The following is a 26,634-nucleotide window of genomic DNA, read 5'->3' as shown; positions in this document are numbered from 1 at the left end:
ATATATATATATATATATATATATATATATATATATATATATATATATATATATATATATATACACACTGAGAAAAAACCACATTCAGTGCAAAGTTAAAAAAGCTCATACTCCAACATTGTCAGCAAACAAATGCAAAAAAAAAAAGTATTGAAATAAATTTGAAAAAAAATAAAAATAAAAAGGTAAAAATAAAAAGAATTGGAATTCCAATAAACATGACAAATGAAAAAAAAAAAATATAATGATAATAATAATAATGAGCTCAAGTGAAGCTTTTTTTCGGTCTGAAAGAGCACTACCTGGAAGCAAATATCCATCCGTTCACATTATAGAATTGGCCTGCATGATTCAAGTATTCCGACTGATATGTTTTTGGGCGAAAACAAAGTGGACATATGTGCAGAGAGAGAAAAACGTAACTTGTATTCCACAGGGGAGACCCCGTTTTGTTGAATATCTTGTAAGTGAGAAAGAGTCCAACTAGTGCCATTGCGTTAATAACTACATTTTTTTTTTCATTTCTTCTGTTGATTATTGATGATTCTCTACTGATCCTTCCTCCAGCCTGTGTGATTGGTAGGCGGTTCACATCGAGTCTCCACCCCCTGTCAGGTGATCCATTGGGAGGAAGGAGCTGATTGGAGAAGGGCTGCTGATCCTCCCTGACTCGGTGGCGCTGGGACTCCCCCACAGGCTACTGGAATAGTTGGACCTGCCCCAGAGGGAGGAGCCGTGTAGATCGCCGCTGCTCCACTGATTCGGTTCGGGAGCGCGGCTGGGAAAGGGGTGAGACTGATCCATTCTGCTCTGAGAAGAGCCTACGGCCTGCCAGCCAGAGGAGGGAGTGGCCAATGACTGCCCTTGTGCAAAGAAACGGCTGATTTCCTCCTCGCTGGCAAACTCAGCCAGAATAGTAGTGTTCCCCAAAACACACCTGCAGAGACAGCAGTTGACTGAGTTAGTGTGTGTGCAGTTTACAACTTCACTGTCGGGCAGTCTGGTGGTGTCAAACATACATCAGAAAGCAGTCAGTGTTGCGTTTGGAAACAGGAAGGACGACTGACAGGAGGACCATACAAACCAGAGCCACCAGAAGAGTTGTTTGTTCAAACAACAACCTGGATCATACTAATCCTACATAATGCTTCATTGTGGACTTTTATCAATCACTTTGGTATCATGGTTATAAAGAACATCTATGTAGCAGATGCAAAATCACTGTGTACAAATCTTAGGCTCTTAGCTTGGCTCATTCATCATGAATCCCCCTCTTTACTATTAGTCAGAAAAAAATGAGTCTAAACTCGGGCTGGGCAATAAGACTATGTAATGTTTGGACAATAGAAAATGCCTATCGTTTCATATGAGGCTCCATCGTTTAGGCGCTTTATGGCATGCACACTGCAATATACAAACAAACATGGAGGTAGCAAACAAGACGGTAGCAGACGCGTTTCAGAGCAGAGTAATTCACTAAAAGATGACCAGACAACCAAAACTGATGAGCTTGTTCATAAAAGAGGGGAAATTTCTGTATAAAAAGACCGACGTGGAAACGACAACAGACTAGCTCACAGTCCCGACAGCAGACTCGGACACAACTAACTCATTTTTATCACCTGTGCTAGAATACAGAATAAAGAATAGAGTCAATGAGGAAAAGCCACGAAAGCAGCGTCAAGTGGCGGCGAAAGCGCTCATAATAAACTCCAGACGGAAACGCTGCAACGGGCTTTTACCCGTTAGACGTCATACAGCCATAGTTCCCGCAGATGGAAGGAGATCACTACCGCTGTTGCCAAGCACATCTGACACATAACTGATGACTGACACAGCATTACACAAAATTTTTATATCGTAATGTATGCCGTTATGGGGATATAAAATGATCTACATCGGGAAATGAGATTTTGGTCATATCGCCCAGCCCAAGTCTAAACCATAGACTGTATATAAAAGATGGACGGAGTTTCCGTGACGTCGCCCACAAGTTTCTGAAGAGCTGAACTGAAACTTTGAGGGCGGTTCCTACCATCGCCATCTTGGCAGGGGCATGTGTGTCGTCTCTCGCGGAAAATACAAAAATGGGCAAAGAGGTGGAGCTGAGAGGGAGGGAGGTAAGTGTGTCGTGGATGATTGACATCTAGCGAACTCTGACCTGCCTGTAGCTTAGAGCTAACCCGGAGCTTACAGGCGCTAACTAGATAATAGAGGTAAGTGGGCTAAAGCTAAGCCACGCTGTTAGTCGGCTAAAAACCACGGTTGTTCTACATTCTTCTTACTTGCAGAAGGAGATCGGGTACCTGTCAATCAAAAGAACACGCCCCTAAATATGCCAAATTTTTTATGTGTGAAAAAAATTCCAACCCTCCACAGTTGTCATGAAGGTAAACCTGACGTATAAATGGATTTTTTTTTTTACCAGGCTGTAAACATGTTTATTTCTTCCATGAAGTTGGTCTTTTTAACATTGGAGTTTAAGTAGATTTGCTTTGTTTTGGAGCCCCTAGTGGATGAAGGGGGAACTGCAATTTTAGTCGCTTCCACATAGGCTTTACTTTTAACCGCCAGAGGTTGCCGCTTGGTCTGAACATACAAATGTCTATGCAGCTCTATTAACAAAAATGAGGAAAGTTCATTTATAAAAATTATACCATTAGTTTCAGATAAGATGGGAAAGTCATGTTCTGGCAATCTGAAAAATATCTAACAAGCCACTTTCATCCAAGTGTAGAACTGAAGGCTGGAGGGTGTGTGATGCTCTTACATGTGCAGGCTCTTCTGGGCCTTGGCGGCCTCGTCCTTTGAGCTGTAGCAAACCACGGCGTTACCATGCGGCAGGTTGAGGTGGAATGTAATCAGAGGGCCGTGCTGCATGCACAATGTCCTCAGTGTAGAGCCGTCAATCTGGAAAACCAAAGCCCACACAAGCATTGGATGAGCAACGCTGATAATATGTCTTGGTTTTTTTTGGGTTTTTTTTTACATGTATTAAAAAAACAGACAAAATGCCACAATGACACATTTCTGTTCAGTACCTGAGGTGTGAGATTTTTCAGAACAAGCCATTGAGTTCTCCCTGAGGTGCTGCTGTCACTCCAACTGGAGCCTGAAAACACACAGTAAGCAGTCACACATCTGCTAACCAAGTCTGAATAATGAGAAGCTGTTTAATTATTTAGGCTATGATGGAATATCAACCTGCTCAGCCATTATTTTATATGTTATAATTTAGCTGGAGACAATCAAGCATCCAGTGACAAGAAATCCACATGTTGGGCTCCTCAATCCTGGTCCTAAAGGACCGGCGGCCCGCTGGTTTTCTACGTGTCCCTGCTGCAACACATCTCATTCATATCAATGTGTGTTGAGCAGACATGTGCAGAGCTTGTCTGAGTCAGGTGTGTTCTAGCAGGGACACTTGGAAAACCTGCAGGACACAGGTTGAGGATCTCCTTTCTATAAGCTCAGAAAATAATCAGACTCGTGAATATGTTATAATCACACCTAATAATAAAAAATTGAAGCTTAAAAACAAGACATTGTGCCGCCATTGTCCTCTTACCAGGTGTGTATCTGGACTCAGTGGAGCCCCAGCCCCCGAGCCTCAGAGCAGAGCCATCCCAGCCGGAGGGGGCAGGGCTGGGCTTCTGGCTGGTGAGGCCAGGTGGTGGTCTGGAGGGGGCCGCTACTGGCAGCGCCTTGGGAGGCAGGGGGACCTTCCAAAGCTCATGGGCTAGGGATGAATTGGACACAGAACCGCCGCCAGGAGACCACTTTGACTCACTGGGTCTTGCTGTGATGGGAAAAGAAGAAAGATGGCCTGTTAGTTGTCGTCTTGAAACACTGAAAATGGTGTCTTTACTGAAGCACAGCTTTTACAAGTTAACTCAAACCACTTTCTGCTAATAAAGCTTATTTAACTCCCACTTTCTCCAACCACCTGAAGTTTATGTGGATCATTTGTTCCTAAACGTAAAGTCCATCAGGCTCCACTGTATGAATGTCAAATATACCTGAAGTGCTTTGTGCTGTACTGGTGAGGGAACCGCTGTGGCTGGAGGCACGAATGGATGACCAGGCACTGTTAGAAGGCATCGTGGTGTTCAGTGATGAGGATGGCCCTGGGAAACATCAGAGGAGTGTCAGGGTTCGGCTAATACTCTGTTCTGCTGTTTGATATTCACCAAAGCATCAGGTTTGTGAAATGATGCTCAATTTCAGCTGCCGTGTGTGTGTGAGCTACCGTTGTTCCTGTCCCTGAGGTGGTCTGTGTCTCGGATGGTGTTGATGGAGAGGTTGTTGATGACACTGCCGGGGGTCACATAAGGGTCAGTCTCAGGGTCAATGTTGGGGTAACCTTTCCAAGGCTCCCCAGGCCGGAACTCTGTAAGCAAGCCCACATAGCAGTTAGCATTCGTCAGGTCAAAACATAAAGAAGTGTTTGGTTATGCCAAGGTGGCGGTAGGGGGGGGGGGGGGGGGGTACCTGGGGGCCAGGTGACAGTGTTTCCATGGGGTGGGGGGGAGTTGGCACGGGGCGGCCAGCCATCACCTACTGAGCCCATTGATTGGCCGGGAGGACTCAGAGGAGATGGGCCAGGAGACAGGAAATCGTAGAAAGGAGACTCATCCAGACGCAGCCCAGACGACATAGCACCTGTGGGAGAAACACAGAAACACTGAATACACTCTTGACTTATAAGGTGTTTTTCTGTTACCATGCCAACAGTCAAAGCCTCACAGCATTGCTGGAAATGGCATGTTGTGCAACAAACACTAAATAGGTCATATATACCAGATTTGCTGTTCTGCTCCAGAGGTTCAGTAGCCCAAAGACTCTTTAGTCTGGACTGGGGTTGCTCTTTGTAGCTCACAGCTCCACCACCACTACTTCCACCACCAACGCCCATGTCCAGGGGTACATTCAGGTTAGAGTTCAAGCCTAATGTGAGAGATAGACGAAGAGAAGAGGTCAGTCACATCTAAATGTTCCGTCTGTGATCATTAAAAAGGGATAAATACTGTTAGTAGTCTACATACTTAAAGGGAAGTTGCTGAAGGATCCAAGACTGGCAGCATCCTTCTGCATGTCAGGGGTATTTTGGGACAAGTAGTTCTCTTGGTATGGTTTAAGTGGTGAGACCTGTTTCAGCAGGGAGGGGTCCAGGTGTCGTGGCGGCTGCATCATTGATGGAGATGAACCAATAGGACGGGTCTGGAGGACAAAAGGTAAAAAGGTCAGAAAACAACACAGCAAATAAAAACACCACTCAAACAAAATGTATAACTAACTCAGAAAGCGCACCTGTTCAGTCTGACGACCCACAGGCATGGCCCTCTGGCTTTGAGCCTTCTGCTGCTGCTGCTGCTGCTGCTGGAGGAGAAGACGCTGCAGAGAGAAGGCAGTCTGAATGTAAATAAGTCCATCTCGTTTGACTTGAGTTATACTGAAACAAGCACTTTTTACCATCTTTTTTTAAATAACATTTTCATATAAGCCTTCATATCTCCATCTCTGTACCTGTAACTGGTTGATCTGGTTCAGCTGTGACAGCTTATTGAGCTGGGAGAGTTGGTTGAGCACAGCCACCTGCTGTGGGCCAAACAGGGGGTTCAGACCTCCATTTCCTCCTGGGTACTTCAACAGGGATGGAGGAACCTGGACCAAAAGGAGAAGGGGGTTAAGTTACATTGGTGTTACAGTTTTGTTTTGTTTTTTTTATCTTTTAATCCCATTTAAAAAAGAAAAGTAACAAATGCACTTCCCTTACACTAAGTTACTTGAGTGGAAGGAAGACACAATTTATGATCAATAATCAACAAAACCATCACTAAATGTGGACAGTAATGTGGGGAGTTTTCCCCAGAAGGGGATTCCAACACTGGTTTGGATCCAGAATCAAATTTGGACCACTTCTTTGGGTTTTCACAGCCAAAGCACGAGCCCCAGTCCTAACAGCTCCAAGTCTTTGCTGGATCAGAGTGAAATATTGCATCCATCAGAGGGTGAGGAAAAGATTATGGACACCAACCAAACCTAAAATGTTTCGACTGCCCTGTTTAAAGAATCCAAAGCAACTGCTGCGTCTTTCTTCAACTAAATAAACTGAGAATCAACAAAAAAAAAAATGTCTGCAAAACACCTGCAGGTAAAAAGCTAAAGAAAAATTATTTTTTTTTAAATTTTGTGATGATAAAACAATTTTTTGGGGGTGTCAACATTTTGTTTGTATTTTATAAGGAGTTAGTCTGGCCATATTAAATAGCAGCTGCAAATCAGAAGCAACCATTTGAAAAGAAGCAAAGATAAAATGTTTCCAGTTATTTGTTTGAAAATAATAAAATCTGTCTTTACAAGTGTGGTGTTATGGGATATTACTCAAGGTTGCAAATTAGTAGAAGGGGTTGTATTAACTCAAATCCACGAGGATAAAGAAAACTTCTGTGGACAGCCAGAAAACGAAAAGTCATGTCTGATGCTTTCTGTGTGAGCTTTCATATCTCAGCCATTACATTAGTTCTGGGAAGACACTGGTCAGTTAAGTATATCTGGCAGGTCTAATGGGAAACAGACAAGTAATTTCCATTTCACCTGATGAGGATCAAGCCCTCTTTGACAAAGGAAAAGCAATCAGAAATTTGTGTGTAAACTTGTATGAATACTAGTCATTTTGTTAATGTTGTTTCTATTCACATCAAATAAATGAACAACTAACTGGTAACTTTAATCTAAGACAGTCTGACTAATAATGTTTTTGAAGTCTAAAACCCCAAAAACCGGGGGGTGCAAAAGCAGCTGATGTGTTGCGATATTGTCCTTGTTTGTTACCTGAGAGGGCAGGATAGGTGGAGGCACTTGGTTGCGAAGATTGGGCTGAGGAGGGGGTTGGGATTGGGGGCCACCTCGGCCCTGTGCTACGCTGCTGCCACCCAACATTGGGTTTACATTCTGAGCAGAGAGAACACAAAAACAGATAAATAAACAATGACCAATAACCCACATGAAACTTCACAACATTAAGTTCTTGAACCATCGGTTCACACTTAAATGACTGCTCCCAGCAGTTTGACAACATGCTCAAGACCACCACCTCGTCTTTCCACACTCACCTGCTGAGCGGCCCCAGAGCTAGAGTGTGGAGGGGACGGCCCAGAGCTGAGACAAGGGACAGGCTGAGCAGAATTGCTAGGGGGGAGGCTCATGTTTTGATTGGAGGACAGTTCATCAGAAGCTGGGCTATCATAAGCAGAAGCAGAAAGCTGCAGAAGCAGAGGCCGGGTGCACAGCAGGCGGACGGCAAGCACAGAGGACAGGAAGCACATCAGTAGCCAAAGAAGCACAGTGAGGGAAGGAGAAAAAAAAAGTTAAAATTTGCAGAGAAAGTCGAGGGAAGAAAGAAGGGAAAAAAAGATTCAGAGAAATACATATTCTAAGAAAAGTCAGAAAAAAAATATGAATGAAGAGGTGTAAAAGGAGAAGTGGGAAAATACTGTCAAGACGGAAATAAAGACAAAACAGGAAGGTTGAAAGGAAAAGTAGAAACAAAGGGCGTGAGCCAGGCAGCAGTTAACCGTGAAAAGGAAAGCAGCCAAGCCAAACAAACTTGCAATTTATAGAAACCTACAATTTATCAATTCATTTATACTTGACTTGCTTCTAAAACTTACCATTGTAACTAAAATCCATCCTGTAAGTGTTACTATTCGTTTTCATTGACAAGAAAAAACTGAACCCAGTAAATACTTCACATCATGCTGAAGCAACGTAAAAAAAAACGAGGACACACACTGATAAATGACTGCACATGCAGTGTGTTAGAACAGCCTCTGTGGGGCACCAAAGGGCTGAAAATAACTCAACTTCATCATCACTGATCACACTAAAGACTCATTCTTTTATAATGGCTGTAAAACTGAGCCAGGCTGTGTACCTTGTCAAAGTAAGGACTGCGATCCATGGCAGACTCTTTGTGGAGCTTCTGTCGGGACCCTGGGTTCTTCCCCATGACACCATTGAAGTCTCCCATGCTGCTCATGTCCATACGCTTGTCTGGCACCATCCCTGCTCCTGTCTTCATGGAGTCATCAGGAGAGTCTCTCTGCAAGTTCAAAGACAAAACAATGTAACAGTGAAGAAAGTGGTGAGAAACTTTTACTAGAATGAATTCTGATCGGGTATCTATCATTGTTGGCAGCCTTTGCGAAGCCTGAACTCAAGAGGTTTTACTTACAGGGAAGTTCATGCTGTTAAACTGGTTGATAAATGGTTTCATCCAGGGTTCGTCTTGTTTATTGACTGGTTTACCCATCTGAAACATCGTACACAAATATGATCGTATGAACATGTAAACAAAAACCAAAAAATAAATAATGCTGAGTAATGGCACTAAAGTCAAGTGTTCTCGTGATGTTTGAGATGTTTACGTGGAAAATGAAGCTGAACAAACCCTGTTGGAGCTTTTATTCTTGTAGTTCCAGGTGTTTTGGTCATGTGACCTGTTGTCCTGCTGGCTGTTGCTCCACATCCCAATCTCAACCTCCTCTTCCTGATCCCAGCTATTGCTCATGGACACATCTTCACCACACCAGGTCTCCATGGGCTTAGTGCTGGGACCTGTCATGGAGGGAATACAAACACATTTAATGCACATACTTGCCAATACTGTTGCTATGGTTTTACACTGGCTGTAGACAAACTGTTATCAGAAGTATGTTCTTTACTAAACATGACCTTTTGTATACATACCAGGTTTATGCTGGGTGCCCCACCCAGATCCAGACTCTCTGCTATCCCTGTTGGGTTCATCCCAGCCAGTGCTGCTGTCCACTGGCTTCCCCCATGCAGATGTTCCATTGTCCACTGTTACAGGTGGACCAGCTGCTGGCTCTCCCCATGATGAGGAGTCTTTTTGCTGGGGATACGGTTCACCCCAACCTAGAGTGAGAAAAAAGAAAAGTAAGCATTTGAACCCTGGGATAGTTCAATGGGTCTTAGCCAGTGGTATTCAGTAGCAATCATAGATTTTTGCGTCTATGTCACTGATGACCACGTCAGTAAAAGCAGCTGGTCTTGGAGAAGTCAAATCAGGTGTTTGGAAGATGGTTTGTTTTACATGTCTGGCGACAGGAGCCCACTCTGATTTTACTCCTGCTTGAGTCAGGGAGTGGAGCTTTAAGAGAAGGACATGCTCATGTCCCTGTGTCAACTTTATTATGCAAGAGTTTACTTAAATGTATACCATTTCAGGAGTGAGAACGTGTATTCCAGAAAGTGCATGCGTGGGTTCAAAAGGCTCTTGTTACAGCTGACCACACAGATCTTCCACTTTCTCTGTCCACAGGAGGAGTTTGGGGAGATGCCAGGGATACCTCCCCATAAAAATAGGACTGATCATGGGGTGGCCTGAGGCTCCCAAGTTTCTCTTCAGAGTTTACATGAATATGTGGGCTTGTGTGCACACACACACCACCACAAACAAGCATGAGCGCATATCAAAGTAATCTGACAAAGATGGGACACATTGGACAAATTGAGGCTAAGTTTTTACCAGAACCACACGTGTTGAGACTAGACAACCCTGCATTCATTATTTTAATCCTCTTTCCATTCAGGTACATGAGCCCAGAGGGAAAAAATCTCTGTTTTTCTCTTTTTTCTTTTCAGTATGCACAAAAATAAACACTAACTTAACCAATATTAAATCAGTATAGCTGGGTAGCTGGGTGGTCCTCTCACCCCTTACTGCATCAGTAAGCTCACTACACCGGTGGCCCCGAATAACCTGAACAATTCCTCCTGTTTTTCTCCTTCTCAGGCCCTTTCCACAGAATAGCTGTGCCTTGCTTGTTTCAGTCCTCCAGTCTTACACAGAAACCATTCCCATTACTAGGCCAACAGACCACCTCCTCCGCCACTCATGATCTCTCCTCCACTTTTTCTACTGAAACTTAAGTATTTCTTTAGAATTGGCGAGAGAGCAAAAAGGGGGGAAAAGATGAATAAGGACACAAAAATGGATGCTCTTAGCATTCCAAACAGATGACACAACTGGTTTAGGGGGAAAAAAAAGAAAATGTGACGCAGGCAGCACTGCAGGGAGGGGGAAAGGGGCGGCTGGCCGTACGTGCTTGTTTTCTTCAAACATTTTGGTTCAATTGTGGACATCATTGGAACGATTTGGGAGTGAGTGGCAATTTAGATTAGCTTTGTTTGTCCTTCTCTCTAAAATAGTCATGATGGTCAGACTTGACCTGTTTTACATTCACCCAGAACGTAGTGAAATGTTTGCAAGTTCCTATATATTTTATTTAATCCATCCGTTTCTGGTCTCATAGTAAAAGATACGGATGAATTTGTCTTAGGTGCAAGTCTGTAAGATGTACAGGGATATGATTTTTTTTTTTTACCTCTAATAAATGGTTTCAACTGGTGAAATCATAGAAAGAGGGCACACCAACACAATGAGACAAGTACTGCGATATATTTAACAAATAACTATGTGTCGCACTGAGAAAGATATCTGAATCTAACATAAACCTCCTTAAAAACAAAACAATTATCTGGATTTATATAATTATGTATAATTTTGAACATATAGGTATTCTTGGGTTGTCTGTTCTGGAATGATGGGACTAATTGTGGCCCCTCTCACAAACCAGCTCTGCCATATGGCTGCAACGATGAGCCCCTTACAAAGCTGCATTTGCCAATTGACAAACGAGCCAAACAAGCCTTGCTAATCCCATAGCAGTGTGTCCTTTCACAAATCACGGCAGCACTGCAAAATTGTGGTGGCATCACAGTGACTCAGCAGTGTTGACACTTAGTTTGGCAGATAAAATGTGCTTCTAATACCATTTTCCCCAGTTAGAAATAAGTAGCGAACATTTAAAAGATTCACACTGATGGATGTATAATTTAGTGCTGATTTGTTTCGCTCTTCACATCATATGTCATCACAACATGTAGCCTGGCCTGGGTGATGTCCTTCCCGCCCTTCCCTCACATGGATAGATAGATAGATAGATGAATAGATCTTTAAATATTCCAACCAACCTGAGCTGCAGCTTTTGTCCTCGTTTGGCTGCTGCATCGAGCTGTGTGCTGAGTGAGACTGGGACTGAGAGAATGGGCCCATGGCTTCCTGATCTGATTGACTAGTCCTGTTCCACATGTTGACAGGGCCACTGCTGTATTTGCCTAAAGGGAAAGTTTGATAATATTCTGAGTCTGAAAAGGCTTAGCCTCCAATTTGTAATGACTTCAACAAGTTCACAGAGTTCATGCTGTAGAGATTTATAGTCCAGTGTTTACCAGGGTCTCCCCAAGCTGCAGTTCCATCATCAATCTCCATCCTGCGACGGATGGACTCTGGAGAGGGCTCTTCCCACCCACTGGACATTTCTTCCTTCTGACCTACAGTAGGAATGGGGCCTCCCAGCCAGCCTGCAATTTGAACATGCATTTGTTTTGTACTTCCACTGAAAGGTTTTATTGTTTAAGAGTAAATTTCCTAAAATATTAGGGGTGTCACGATTCTCGAAATCCTCGATTTCATTTGATTTTCGATTTTAGGGTCACTATTCGATTCAACCCTCGATATTTTTCTCTTTTTCTTACAGCACAGAGACCTTTGAAATGTTTAGACTTGTCTTGTCTCTGATAACTTGTTTCCATGAACTTTTGTACAGTAAGTCTTATGTCAAAAGATGGGCTACATTTAAGTGATGCAGTTTTCATTATTCTTGTGTAATGTATCACAGACACTTGTGGTCAAATTTGAAATTAATTTATTTACAATATAAAGATATAAAAAAAAAAACAATCTTGTCCTCAGTCAAGTTAAAAACAACAAAATAATAATAAAAATGAGAAGTCACAGAAGGTGCCTGCCATCTAGTGACCGTGGTCTGCTGTTATAAATAGCCCTATAGCCTTAGTTATAGCAGTGTTTCCTGTGGTCAGGTATGGTACGCGCACATAGCATATCGTGCACACTGCCGTCTTGTCGACAACGCGAACGTTGTCCACATAACTCACCGGGAACGCGAAATATTTCCAGATTGGTGATTTAAGAGAAGCAGGAGCAGCTTGAAGCTCCGGTACCGTGTCTCCTTTATCGGCACTTGCCATGGTGTCATAAAGTGCAGGTTAGCTAACGGGTAGCGTCGGCTACAATATGCAGCGACTTCATGCGCTTTTACTTGTTTGCACAGCTCCATAATGTAGCTCAGCCAAACCAATCGCTATTGTAGACGGGGAGGGAATGGGGAAACACACGCACACTGACGAATACACAAAAAACAACGAGGGGGGGGTAAATCGTCAATCCTCTCTTTCATTTAAATGTTCAAGGTCATGACGTAATTTTGATGGATTACGATTAAACATCGAAATCGTGACACCCCTATAAAATATGTGAGAAAAAAATTCATTTTTAAGGAAAGAGAATGGAAAAATCCCTGCACCTACCTGTAGGTTTGTTAGAGCCTTGATTTCCTCTGGACATGTTTGATTCGGGACCTTTCCCCCATTCATTGGAGGGTTTTGAGTTAGGTTCTCCCCAGTTCTGAGCTCCGTGGTTGTTCTTCATCGGCTCACCCCAGCTCTGACTGTTACTTTGCGGGTTAGACTTGTGAGCAGAGTCGCCCCAGTTGGAGCCAGCGTTTGGAGTGCTCTGGTCTGGAGTATTTGATCCACCACTGCCCACCCAGGTGTTACTGCTGCTGGTGTTGGTTCGACTTGGCTCACTCCAACATCCAGAGCCGGATCGGTCACTGTCGCTGTCCCAACCCACCGAGCCTGCACCTTTCTGGGGTTCCCCCCAGTGGTTACTGGCCCCTGATCTGGTACCATCAACACCACCAGCCCAGGCTTCCCTTCCATTTCCACTACTGGAGCCCCAATTCTGCTGGAGTTTGGGTGCATTAGTCCATGTACTGGACCTATAGGAAAATGACAAAAATTAAAAATAGACTTCACAGGGAGGATCCTAAATTGGAAAAACACTTACAACTGAATATAAAAACAATCACTACCTGTCATCTTTGATGTTGTTGTTCCAAAGGTTACTGTTGTTGCTGCCCTTGTAACTAGATCCATCATCCCAACCACTTTGTCCACTTCCTCCATTAGAAGGGATTTTGTTATCCCATCCAGATGTTTGTCGCTGATCCCCCCACCCAGTACCTCCACTGTCAGGGCCTGAGCTGCTTGGCCCACCCCCCCAACCTGCAATCAGAGGGAGAGTGATCTTTCCTTTGCTGAATGAATTAACAACATTGACTTTGACTTAAATTTGAGCATGTTTACATAACAGATGACCTTCATGAACATTGTGTTCATACCTGCAGAGGTCTGGGAGGAAGCTGCCGGTGCTGTCGTGCCCCAGCCAGAGCCTCCACTACTTTGCTTTCTTTCATCTCCTCTGGGACCCTGCTGTTGATTGTTAGGAGAATTGACATCCCACACAGTGTTCTGCCGTATGGGCGTCTGTCCCCATCCAGTGTTGGACAGAACCCTCGGGTCCACGTCGGCCCGCGTCAGAGCTGATACTATTGATGCAGAATTGTTGCCCTTTCTCCGGCTTCCCCCTTTTGACTGGTTGCTGTCCCTGTCTGAGCTGGATCGACCCCCGGAGCTTTCACCGCTTCCCTCACTTCCTCCGGAGCGACCCCAGTTTCCGGTGACATTACCCAAGCCATGACTCCCACCGCCACCGCCTGCTCCACCCATGCCCATGGCGTCATCCTCAAGGCTCTTCCAGCCATTGTTAGCAGAGCTTCCTTTCTGACTTCCAGCATCTGAATGGTTGTTACTTGATGTTGTCGAGACCCAGTCTCCATTTGACATCTTGTTGTTAGATGTGGTAGAAGACGATGACGAAGAAGAGGATGCACTGCTCCCCCAGGTGCGAGGGATCCCTGCTGAAGGGCCAATAGTAGTTTGGTTTCCATTTCCTGGTGATTGGCCTACAGAGCCTTGGATTTGATTAGAGCCAACACCCCAGGACAAGTTGCTCTGAGGTTGGTTTGGGTTATTAGTGGGCCCTTGGTCCCAGCGCGGGGCCCCAGTGTTATTGTGGTTATTATTACTTTTGAAAGCAGCAGTTGAGGAGATTTGAGGGTTCACAGTGTCTGCATTTGGGGGGCCCTTGTCTACAGGGTAGGTAGCTGCACCCCAAGGCGTACCGAAGGCCCCAGTACTACCCAACTCTCCTTGGGGGTGCTGGGGGGCTGATGAGAGGTTTCCATTGGCCAGCGGACCCCCATTTCCTCCTCCAATGGAACCCCAGGAACAATCCCCGCTGAGCTGGGGTGAGGCGGTAGAGTTTGGTGGACTAGAGGTCATTGTGGTGTTAGTAGTAGTAGTAGTATTCATCGTGATAGTGTTATTTGGTCCACTGGATTCAGTGTTAAGGTTGGTAGGCTGCAGACCACTGATTCCACTGCTGCTGCCTCCGAACACCTTGCTGCTTGAAATATCATTATTTGCCTCAGCGTCATCCATCATACTGCTGTTGTCTAGAGCTGCCATGCCACCCCAGCCCAGCAAGGGGCTCTGCTGGGAAGCCATACCCAGTTTGGAACTCATACCCTGAGCCTGTGAAGGCCGTTGGCCCTGGCACACCGGGCTTGGGGTTTGATTCTGAGGCCAGGCACCATGGTTGGCATTTGGGTTTAAAGTGATTGGGTTTAACCCTCCATTAATACAGGGACTGCTCCCACCAGTGGCGTTCATGTTGCTGCCTGACTGGGCACCCCACACACCACTGCTGCTGCTGCCAACGATTTTGTTGTTGTGGTTACTCATATTATTGCTGCCAATACTGTTGGACCCAGCCATGGAGTAGTGTGAGGGTCCAGTGATATTTCCATTATTTGCGCTGCTGATGGCTCCCAATCCTCCACTAATCACCTGATGATTGTTGCCATCTCCGTTCACAGTAACACCGACCATCATGGTAGAAGCCCCCAAAGAGTAGGTTGGAGAAGAAGCTGTAGAGGACACCGAGGAAGAAGCATTTGCTGACATCATCATCACTGTATTTGGAGCAACAGAGCCGAGGTTTTTCTCTGAGCCAACTGAGGAGCTAGAATCTGCATCCATGCATTCTGATGCTAACTCAGGATCTGATCCTGAACCACAGCCAGACGATGATGATGATGAGGAGCAAGAAAATGAAGAGGAGGAGGGAGGCCACACAGAGGAACTGGCTGAACAAGGGTTATTGGATTTGTCTGTGCTCCCGTCCACTAGGACTTTGCCCCAGTTGCTGTTGCTATCACTGCTGCAGGGGGAGCCAGAGGACCAGGGGGAAGGCTCATACTGTGAGTCCAAGCCAGGATGCTCCAGACCTGTAAAAAAAAAACAGCGACATGAGAAAGGATATTGTAAGAGATGGAAGAATATTGCTATTAACAGCATTTGATGTTCAATAATCCTTGCATATAATGAAAACTTTAAAGTGTACTATTTTAAACCACTCAACCCCCTCACTATCATCTTGCTTTCGCTCCAAGCTTCAGCTACTAAAATTATTCTGGATATGATCAATGCCAGCCTTCGCCTGAACACAGCTGCCACCATTTTGTCACCACAGCAGGACGTAAAAGCATGCCAAAGATATTAACCAAGACTCAGTGAGGCAGACGATGCATGTCAGCAGGAGAGGAAATGGAAAGCAGGAGCAATGGAGTAAGAACAGAAGGATGGGAGGTAAAGGAGTTGACAAAGAACAAGAGGCGACGATGGCACAGTATGTTAACTACCTGAGATCTCCAGAACTCAGACCTGGCATGATCTCTGAAATTAAACTTCAGAGTAGTTTTGGTTTTGTGAGCATTTAATAACTTTGTCATATCAAACAGAATATTGCACTGATCTAAAACAGCAGGAAACTACATTCATGTTAGTTTTTGTGTTACTCGTTACCTTTACAAGAAAGATCCACTTTTGTCATCAAAAAAACATACTTACCAACATCACCTAAATTTCAACCCAAAGATCACTTGAGTTTACATGGATAACTAAAAAAATGTTTGTTGTAAACACCATAATCAGATCAGACTACGATCTGTCTCAGTCATAATGGATGTGTGTTGTTTTTTTTGTTTTTTTTTTAAAAAATCTGTAAAAATCTGATAGAGTGGGATTGTTTAGGGTTCAAAACTTGAACAGAATGTGCAAATAAATGGGTCTGTGCTGTTTTTGTTGGATATTTAAAACAATTAAGCTGAACATTTCGATAGTGCATAATTCTTGATCTTAGAAAATTGAGTAAAATTATCTTTAAAGTTGACCCATGGCTTCCAGGTCTGCTCATGCATAGGGTACAGAGTGAACTCAAATGCAAACATCCACTTCAACTATCTACTCTAGATAGAGAGGGAAAAGCAGGCTTAAGCACAATTGAGTTGGGATAAACATTCTTATTTAGTTTTAGTTCCTAAAAATAAGCAGGAAGCCCATCTTTTCATAAGTAAAAATCAAGCAAAACAAAAAAAGAATAAACTATTAGGAATTTTTATTTACCGACCATGTATGCAGTACGCTTACATTTGAATGTGACCAGAGAGATTAAAATCTAGCCCAAGAAATAGTTCTGTGTAAACAGAGCTGGTTTTGACAGGATGCTGGGCGATTTGAAACACAAAGATGGCCAGCCAGATATTTTTTAAACAAATTATGAAAGAACAGCATCTGAGCTTTCATTGACAGTGAAAAAATGTTAAAGACCCACAAAGTTTGAATAAATCCAATTTTGATGTAGGGGCAGCATGCTCAGGGTTCCTCTCTGTCTAAGTTGTTCTCACATAAAGTGGTTGTCACCTCTTGTAGTTTAAATACGCTTACTAATTCACCTCTTGCACCCTTTGACACTCACTTTTTCACTCATTTGTGTCTCTCTCACTGATAATTCCTGATATAACGCATAATCAGCCAAGACCTAGTCTGATGATTGCTTAGCATAAAGCCAAAGTGAGACATACTGAGGAAAAGTGAAATGCAGAAAATGAGCAAAAACACAAGAAGGCAATACGTAGTCACCTGTTTGATTAGGGGAATGGCTGACGGAGTCCCGAATGGGAGCCATGCCTGGAAACGGAGAGAGGGAGAGCGTCAAACAGACTTGGAGAATGCGACAGAAAAAGTGCAGATGTTAGAAAAAGATAGAAAGAAAAAAAACAAGTTATCCAACGGGAATCAAGCAAACACAGGAGTGTTAAAGTCAGAGAAGTTCAAAGGAAGAAGAGCTAGCAAATAGGAGTGTTTTAGTAGTCACACTGCTGGTTTCAGCATTCAAAAGAGGGGAATAAAAAAAACATTGATGCGTGTGTGTGTGTGTGTGTGTGTGTGTGTGTGTCTTCATTATCCACAGCTCTACAATTTAGTGCAGACTATTATGACTTGAGACATGAAAAAGGTCAACAGAGCTGGCCCAAAAAGTAACATTTCTTGGACTCCTCCAGTTTCATCACTTTAGACACAGAAAGCAATTTCCCTCAAACAGCAAAAAGTTTAAAATAAATAAATAAATAAAATGATATTCTGTTTACATCCCGAAACATTTTGATCCAATACATTTGAGTTTGGATGACTTCAGAACAACAATCACTGAGAGCTTATGAATGTTTAAAAACACTTTTTCCTCTCCCTTAAATCACAGTTTCTCTGGACATAAATGCAAAAAGACCCTAAACATAAGAAAAAAAACCTAATTATTAAACTGTTTTCAGTCATAAATGACAGAGTGTTTGTGTTGGTTACGCATCATCACACACTGAACTCGTGAAAACACAAATTAAACTGAATATAGTATTTTTTTCTCCTCCATATACCTGTGAGTGCTGCTGGTGGCTGCAGCTCCTGGCTGGGTGGGAGGGTGTCCCTGGTTTCAATGGAGAACAGGTGACCTTTCGTTCCCAGGTCGACAGAGGGAAGGGGAGGTCAAAGCTCAGTGAGCACACCCTCAGGGGTATGAGGTGAGAAGGCAGGGCTTGACAGAGCAGGCAGCAAGCTGATCAGCCCTCCTTGGCATTGCTGAGGACTGTATGTGTAAGTATGGGTGCGTGCGACTGTGACGTTATGTGAGGGGAAGGGGAAGGGGGGGGTGTGATTAAGATTAAGGACTCTGTTTTGACTTGGTACGCTCTGGCACTGTAGGAAAAAGTAAACAAGAAAGAGAGAAGATAAAGTGAGTTATTAACAAATGTGTACAGCCCTTATCAGTAACTTCAGAGATCACTCTATAAACCAATCAGTCACAGCACTGACCACTAACCCACACAGCAGCAGTCTCTGCAGCACTCCCAAACCACCAACTCCCCACTTTTATGGCACAAATAATACTTTGCTACTTATCCATAACAACTCTTCTGACCACATGACATGCAAAGTGAATGATGACTGCCAGTTTAGTTTACAGTGTGTAAGATCTATTTAACACCACTGTGATGTCTACAGAAGTTGTAGCACTTTTTTTCTTTGTGAAAGAAAAAGTTTCTGGCCTACAAACAGAAACTCAGGCTAAAAGATCAGTTTGTTTTTCCATCTCTTTTAAGGTAATGATTATAAAGTGCTTCTCAACAGGAATGGTTTTTGTGTACCCACGAAAATGAACTGAGGTTTACAGTACTAACATGTAAGTTATTATTGTATTCTGGTAGCTCATATCCACAATAGCTGTCATAGTCTGTATAAATTAAAATAATTAAGATGCTGTGGGATACATATGGCTCAGGTTGGCGAGGAAACAGTGACAAATTTTGCCAGCTGCAGACCCAGCTGAATGACAGTGGAGCACTAAAACACAACTTTCTGCAAATCTGGTTTAAAAGTGTCAAAATTATCCAAGAGGAACATCATTCAACAGAGCGAAATCTGTTTTTATTCAGGTCTGATGTCTTTAGTTTAAGTAACAGGCCTTGAATACAAAACTTATATCACATGTTCAATATGTGTGTGGAGAACTGGAATGCAGATTGATTGTAATTCTACCCTTTAAGGTCATATGATCTCTTTGTCTGATCACACACACTAATGTCGGGTTTAAGCCGGTGACACTATACTGCTGATTGCAAGAACAACAATAATGGGACAAACAAGACAGAAAACAGACAGGGTAAAAGTAACAAAAAAACATAACAAAAAGAAAGCAAAAGGGTAAACCTCTTAGAATCAACAGAAAAAGATGAGAAATTAGTTTATATGCCTCTCCCAACCTTCTTCTAGAGCAGGTTACCAAGTGTTTTTTTTCTCTCTGCCTGCCTGCAGTACACAGGTCTATTTATAAATATCCAGTTCAAATAGCAACCAGTGTGTTCACTAACCCGCATGATAAGCGAACAAACAAACCCATGTGTGGAAAACTAGCAAATATACAGATCCTCTGATGCATACATGTCACTGGAGACCATGGTATATTATGTAACTTTTGAAAATTTTAAGCGCTAGAAATGTGTTGTTTGCTGTATTAACCAATAATAATAATAAACAAAGTAGTCCGACTATGGTTTCCAGAGAAACTCCATAAAAAATCTCACAAAATATACATTAATCTATTACTAATGACAGGTAACTACAAACTGACCTGTCCCATGAGGACAAATCTCAACTTTTAAACACAGTGCTCATAACACAAGAGATCCCGTGTGCTATAAAACCACCCTGTAAGTATAATTTAGTTAAGTCTTATCACATTTACTCAATCATCTGAAAGATTTAAGAAAGCAGAAACAGAGCAGAAATGGAAACAAAGCTGTTCAAGTCCACAAATGCTCACTCAACCTTCAAACATGAAAGGACTTCAAGTCAACACCAATCATCTGATTTAAAGCAATTACACAGGGAAAAAAACAAGTATACTTGTAAGGTAAGGTAAAACACACAAACATTTCACACTATAGTTTAACTTAAAATAGTTCTCATCAAGTTAATTCACAGCCTGCAAACAATACTGTTTAGTTACTTTAGGTTGGAAAAGTACACTGGTCTTATTCATTGCCGACTGCAGCCTTAACATTTAGAAATCACTCCTCTAAAATTGTTACGACTTTATTTTTCAATAAATTTTGTTTTTTTCTTCTAACTGTTTCTCTTTCAACTAAAAAGCAATAAAAGCATGTTCGTTGCAGCAGCTCAGTACATAGAGTACAGCTTGTTCTTCTTTCAGTCTGCTTCCATCTGAGAACGGCTTTCATGGAGGGCCCCTGAGTTGGCAGCCACCTCACTGTTGCTATCATCTTACAGTCAAAGCAGGTTGGGGGTGGGGGGGCTTTCGTAAACAGGGACAATACACAGAATAAGAAAAGGGTGTGAGTAAACAAATTAGAAAGTTAGACATAAGAAGAGAGGGTGTTAAAAAGTATAAATAAAATGGCAGAAGCCAGTCAATGAGTTACGTGTGAAGAATGTCCCATGCAGTGGTACAAGGTCGACTTTAAGTGTTTATTTCAATGCTGTTTAACAAAATAAAAATGAGCCACTAGGAATAAGCCAATAGTTCAACAGCAAAAAAAACAAAACATAATTTTCAACAATTATTTATAAATTACCCTTTGTATTTAGAGTACAAAAGTTTATTATATACATGTATCAATATATTATTATATATCAATATGTATCAATATAACATAATATCCTTAAAATGAAAGAAACACTATTACTCTTATTAGGCAAGAAACTATAATGTATGATCCATTTTAAATTAGTTATACAAAATATAATAAATCTATTATTAGTACTCCACATTTAATTTCATTCAGCAAAAAACTGAATCTAAAAGTCTGGCTGCAGTGGCCGTCAACAGAATACTGTTTTTAGCCAAAAACTCTCTTTATGTGTCCTGCCGTTGCATAGCAACAGCAAATCTATTTGAAGCATCATGCTTAGTGTCCAAAACCTGATATATTTTTTTAGATCATTTTCATCAAGGCATAATACAACAAGCCCACAGGGACAAATGCTTTGTAAAGAAAATCTTGCTGTAAAAGGAAGCAGCTGTGTATTACATTATTTAATGAACGATACTCTATAGAATGAAAGTATCTATACAGGCACAACAGGTTAAACAGGGATAGTTTAACTAGGTTAGTTCAGTATAACTATACATGATCTCCTCTGAAACCTCAGTAAACTGCAGAGTACTTCAACAACAAACAGAAGTATATAAAAACTTCTTCAAAAATTTAATCTCAACAATCTTAAGTGATGTCTTGCGTGTCTGAATTTAATTGAGGACCAGCTGCTCTGTTCTGCTCCCACTCATCACAGTAAAAACTGAAAACAGCTCAACTATTTCGAGCATAAGCAGAGGTGCCATGAATCAAACTGCCTGTTTAGCTACATGTCTGATCTTGTGACAACTGCTGTTATAATTTCAAGCATGCGGTTTGTCCACCATGAAACATAGATGCACCACAACCCTGTGAATCCTGTGTCTCATTAACACCTTTCTCAGACTGACAGTTACATGCAAGTTTTAGAAATATCTTTTTTACCCAGGATGATCAGTGACCAGTGGAGACACAATTATGTTAAAGCAAAAGTCAAGCCATTGGCAAACAAAATGTTTTACGATGCAGACTCATGACTGTGCGGTGAGTCGAAATATCACCTTCATTCTGAAAAGAGGATTACACACATTTTGGGGGGGATGTGGCGAGTAAAGGCTAACTTTATTCTATGAACTTGTGCTTAAAAGATAAAATAGGGACCATATCTCTGTCATCATCCATAACCTTTCAAACATGTTGCTTTGTAAGTTATCACCAACATTAACTGAGGAAGCTTGGTCAGCAACAAGCTTTGATGCACATTCACCGTAAGGTGCATGGTTTATTAGGATTACCTGCAGGGCAATTTATTTATAACTTTATCATAACAATTCATTAATAGCATGTGTAATATGTGTGTAAATTTTCTCTGTGGATGTAAAACAAGAAGCGTTGCATTCCTAACTTTTGTCATGTTTGCACAACTAATGCTGGTTTGATTGTACTATTTTCATTCCTAGCAGAATTAATGGGGCGTCGCTATCATTAAATACAATTAAAAGCTAATTTATCTCTCAACTATGAGCATGAGGGGCCCTGCTCTCCTGCAGGCAGAGAGACTTAAAAGCCGGCGACTGTTAAGTCAGAAACTACAATAAGCAACCAGATTTTAGCTGTCTCTTCTGTTCACAGCATGCTCTGCAAGATCAGATGCAACTTCACTATCTTGCTTACTGAAAGATAAATAATAATAAAAAAACTCATGGATCTTCATATATAATACAACAATATTTGCAAATTAGATAAGACCTATTAAAGCAGGTTAGGGAATTTCATACCAAGTACATTTCATTCAGGTAAATTAAGTGTAAGGAAAGTTGTCATGACAACATTCCTGAACACTCCTAATTCCTTTGGACTTGTCCAAGCAAGATGACATCAGTGTTTAGAGCACATACCAGTGTCTCAGCTATGCTCCTCTGAGAACAAACAGCAGCTCCAGGAACACAGGCACTTGAAACAAGTCATCTGCATCGTTCCCAGGTCTGCGTCCTTCATTTCACGAGACAAAGCTATGAAAGGCTGCATAGTATGAGGAAGTGTTGAGCAAAGGCAGGACTTACAGTGTGGAAGTGTAGGTGTGACTGTGGTAATTATCTGAAGCAGTATCAAAACAACATGCAGTGTACGCAATTGCATGTGTAGCTGAATGTGTGCATGGCAAGATAAGAGCAATTTCAGCGTTTGCCAGCGTCACGAGCTGAGGGGGAGGGGAGTGAAGGGGCACCCACCTCAGAAAAGTCAAAGCAGGGGCAATATGTGTAAGAGCACAGACTTCAGGAATGACTCATCAGCCTTTTCGTCCATTACTCACTCAACCAATTGATTTCACAGTAACCCATCCAACTACATCTCTGCTCCATAAATAGTTTGCCATTAGTCAATGTGTGCAGTTGATGTTTTGATCCTTGTAGTGGACTCTCCTCAGTTTTTCAGAAGTTGACTAAACTGTAGCACAAAGGCAGCTTTACAACAATTCAAGAACCGCACTTGAATTTAATCAACCAGCAACTTTGCCATCTCTTATCTAATTTGCACTTGGGCTAATCAAGAAAACTGAAAAACCTTTCATACATACAATGATTAGACTCTTTATGTTGTTTAACCAGTATCTAGGAAAAATGGAAGCACCAGTTTACAGTTCAACACTACAGAGAGGGGAAAAAGACAGAATTGCAGACGCAGGGCAGCTGAGAGGGATAAAACTGAGTTAAATACAAGACTGTCAAGGTCAGAAATCTACAGTAGTTATGGCCCTTTCCTTCAAAACGGTAGCAGGTTCCTACTTCACAGGAATTCAAATGGAAAACATCACTACGTCACAATGCAAAGTACACCAGAGCTATTACTGGAGAAAAGCACACTGCACCGATGTAGAGAAACTGACCCCGGACCAGGCAAAGCAAAACAGATGCTGAACCAAGGACATATAGAAAGATTCATGTTTTAAGGACTCAACATTAGTATTGTGTATTTCCCTTATGTTCAAGTTTTGAACCATTTAGTGAAGAAGTGAAGCTGCTGGATTTGAACATTTTGCTACTCAACCATCACATACTGCAACTTCAGGTCTTCACAATAAACCTTTCAAATAAATGGACTGAAAACCTACAGACGATCTGAATATCTAAGTTACCTAGCAACCAAATCTTATCAGTCACAATTACAATTTGGTGCTTGGCTAAATGGGCCTGGTGACTCCAGAGAAATGATACATAACAGAGAAGTAGCTCAGCAACCACTAGTTCCTAGAAGTAGCAGATGTTGATAACCAAACAATAAATCCTAATAGAAAAAAAAAAAAAAACTATCTTAGTTGTAGCAAATTCAAAGAATCTCTTTCTGCTGGCATTGAGCAAAAGCTTCCTGTCATTTTAGTAAATGAGTCGTTTGCGACTTATTTAAAGAAAATGATAAAAACAAGCTGATCAAGTTAGAATTCAAACCCAGAAGAGAAATGCAAATAATCCACAAAGAAAAAGAAAAAAATATCATTACATCCACTCACCTGTTGTCCAGTCCTGGATTTTTTTTAATCCTTCTTCCCTGTCACACTCTCCGTCTTTCTCTCTCTTCCATCCACTGTTCTTCCCTCTGTGGGTGTGTTCCCTGTGGATGACAGGAGTTGTTACTTTGGCTTTCTAATTGTTTTCAGTAATATGACTTTTTTTTTTCTTCGAAATGATTAATTTGGAAATAAATCATTTGGAATTACAGTATTTTCCTTTGGGTTTACATGAAAAATGTCATTCTAAATCAAGGCCGATATGGAAGACATGTTTGATCCCCTCTATTTGACTCTGGGTTCTGATTGGATAGAGGATAGACGTGACATACTTGCCTCTACTGGCAAGAAAAAAAACTCCACTTCCATCTTCTCGTCTTTCCAGACAATACATTGAAAACCACATTACAAGAACTATTTTCGCTTTAATTTTATTATAATTTGGAAGCAGCAGCTTGACAAAACAAACTGCTTTACTGTTTTTCAGCAGCTGAGGAGGAGAAGGAAGATTAGAGTACCAGAGGCAGAAGACTGTGCAGAACATGTGGATAATTTGACGGTACAAGGTAACAAGTATGCACAGAACGACCAGGATTAATTTAGGGCAGAATTAACATTTATTCAGGAATTATTCCGTTCAGATTTAAAATGGGAATAAACCAGCCGCTTACCTCAGAATCAAGTTTAATTCCAAATGATCATTTTCAATTGGAAATAGGTGTTTACATGATCATTATTCATTTGTTTAAAGCAGATCCAACCTTTATTCAGAATTAAACTCATGTAAATGTGGCCATTATTTCACTTATTCTTTGAATGTAACACAACGTGTTTTTTGACAAACAGCAAAAATAATATTTTGCTTATAAAGTTTTTGGGGGCAAATTTAAACTGCATAAATTGCTCAGATTTATTTTAATGTTTATGTCTGTATGAACACGTACATGTAGTTAAGCGCATTTGATGAACTATATTTTCATGTACGGACAATCGATGCTAAAAACAGTTATGAACCAAACCCCTAATTTTATTAAACTATTTTCTAAACCAAAAAAATAGGGCATTTCAATTAAATTATGGAAAGGAAATAAAAATAATAAACAGTTCCAAAAAGTCAAATAAACAAACCAAAAGTTTAAAATTGTGTTTCTACTGAATTAAGTTTTTGAAAGAAAAAAACGAATAAGCAAGTCAGACTACAGAAAAAAAATCCATCTGGCAAAACACAAAATCTATGCATCTCTACCTCAGCTGACATCTACTAATAAGTGTCCAATAACACAGATAACACAGTTGCTTTTCCCTTCATGAGTGTTAATTTTGCTGCACTGGTTCTGGAGGGTGTGCCATTTAGTCTGCAGGAGAAAACTGCAGGCTGCAGTCTAAGCCCATAATGAGATTACTGCACAGCAGCTACCTGAGCTTTGCCCAGACACACATGAAGATACTGAAACAACTCAGACACCGTGGGTGCAGCATTAAGACTGAATCATTTGGCACCATTTTAATCCATGCACTGTAAGCAGGTGTACAACAAAAGAATACTTTACTATACAGGAAAGTAAAAATATAGAAATGAGTTGACAAATTTACCCCTGGCAGCTTGTGCAACTACTACTTATGTGCAGGGAACAGCTTGTAAGTTTGAGTAAAATGAGTATCTTCCAAAAAAGGAAAAAAAAACTTGAATCAACTGTGATGATGTAAACTGGAAACTTCAAAGCTGTGAGGCAACACTTGTAACAACAGAACATCCCTGCTGACTTCTTAAACCTATTCGGATTAGGATGTTTTCAGGATGGATTGTTTGAAGAAATTATATATAGACATGTATATATATATATATATATATATATATATATATATATATATATATATATATATATATATATACACACATACATACACACATACATACACACATATAAATAAATTCTTTTTTTTTCTTTTTGTGTTCTCCAAATGAACTTAGTTTTTGTGTGCCCCCTCCCCCTCTGCTCCCACATCTCTTCCACTACTCGGCCCTACATTCACTTTTAACCATCAAGTGCTTCAGCAGATGGTTCTGGGTTCAACAACAGCCACAGCAGAGCAGAGCAGGAGCCCTCCTGGAGTGCATGCATACACATCACTGACAGCATCTGTTTATGAATAGGCCCTCTATGGCCCTCCCCCAACAGCGACAGCTGAGAGAGGGAGGTGGCATGACTCGGATATAAATAAATAAATAAAATAGTGAAGGGAAATGATTTACTTTAAGAACTACTGATTCATAAATTAATAACAAGACTAGACCCTCTATTAAAAGAGCTGCCACTCAGTCTGCCAATTCCAACTCTAGAAAATGATTTTCTCTGATCTTCCCAGTTACAGACAAGTAACTCATTACGTATGACCAGCGGTCCAAAGTTCAGGCGTCTCCAATTTGTCAACATTTAAGAAACAGCACAGTTTAAATATTTGTTGTAATTTGAAATTACAAAGTTGGCGATGAACATTTAGATTAGCTAACAATCAATACTGAAGAACCGAGCAATTTAGATTTTTAAAAAAAAGGTTTTTCCCACA

General features: G+C 41.5%; 1 protein-coding gene across 2 annotated transcripts; it reads right to left on the bottom strand.

Annotated features, from left to right (window-relative positions):
- Positions 1-224: 224 nt before the first annotated feature.
- LOC306766056 (trinucleotide repeat-containing gene 6A protein-like) lies at positions 225-24,174 on the bottom strand. 2 transcript variants are annotated; one of them, XM_079253643.1, is made up of 25 exons: positions 24,070-24,174; positions 17,847-18,165; positions 17,056-17,103; positions 13,353-15,362; positions 13,044-13,236; positions 12,478-12,950; positions 11,320-11,451; positions 11,062-11,205; positions 8,752-8,940; positions 8,453-8,619; positions 8,237-8,314; positions 7,937-8,104; positions 7,116-7,265; positions 6,835-6,954; positions 5,527-5,664; positions 5,311-5,394; positions 5,046-5,220; positions 4,801-4,947; positions 4,492-4,662; positions 4,250-4,390; positions 4,020-4,127; positions 3,569-3,799; positions 3,042-3,112; positions 2,771-2,910; positions 225-937 (listed from the first exon to the last, which is right to left on the bottom strand). In XM_079253643.1, the coding sequence occupies exons 3-25, from the start codon at positions 17,099-17,101 to the stop codon at positions 589-591; spliced, it is 5,625 nt and encodes a 1,874-aa protein (XP_079109769.1). In that variant the 5' UTR covers positions 17,102-17,103; positions 17,847-18,165; positions 24,070-24,174; the 3' UTR covers positions 225-588. The 2 variants fall into 2 exon arrangements, with proteins under 2 accessions (XP_079109769.1, XP_079109770.1); XM_079253644.1 differs by lacking the exon at positions 7,116-7,265.
- Positions 24,175-26,634: the final 2,460 nt, after the last annotated feature.

Source organism: Telmatherina bonti (genome assembly GCF_933228915.1).
Source record: "Telmatherina bonti genome assembly, chromosome: 14".
Taxonomy (NCBI): domain Eukaryota; kingdom Metazoa; phylum Chordata; class Actinopteri; order Atheriniformes; family Telmatherinidae; genus Telmatherina; species Telmatherina bonti.
Note: the sequence above shows the minus strand (reverse complement) of the source record. Positions and strands in the feature narration are given on the sequence as shown.

Coding starts and splice junctions, on each gene's coding strand:
- LOC306766056 (XM_079253643.1), bottom strand. CDS start 17,101: ATGGCTCCCATTCGGGACTCCGTCAGCCATTCCCCTAATCAAACAG. Junction 12,951..13,043: donor AACAACATCAAAGATGACAG/GTAGTGATTGTT, acceptor ATTTTCCTATAG/GTCCAGTACATGGACTAATG. Junction 4,128..4,249: donor CCTCAGGGACAGGAACAACG/GTAGCTCACACA, acceptor GATGTTTCCCAG/GGCCATCCTCATCACTGAAC.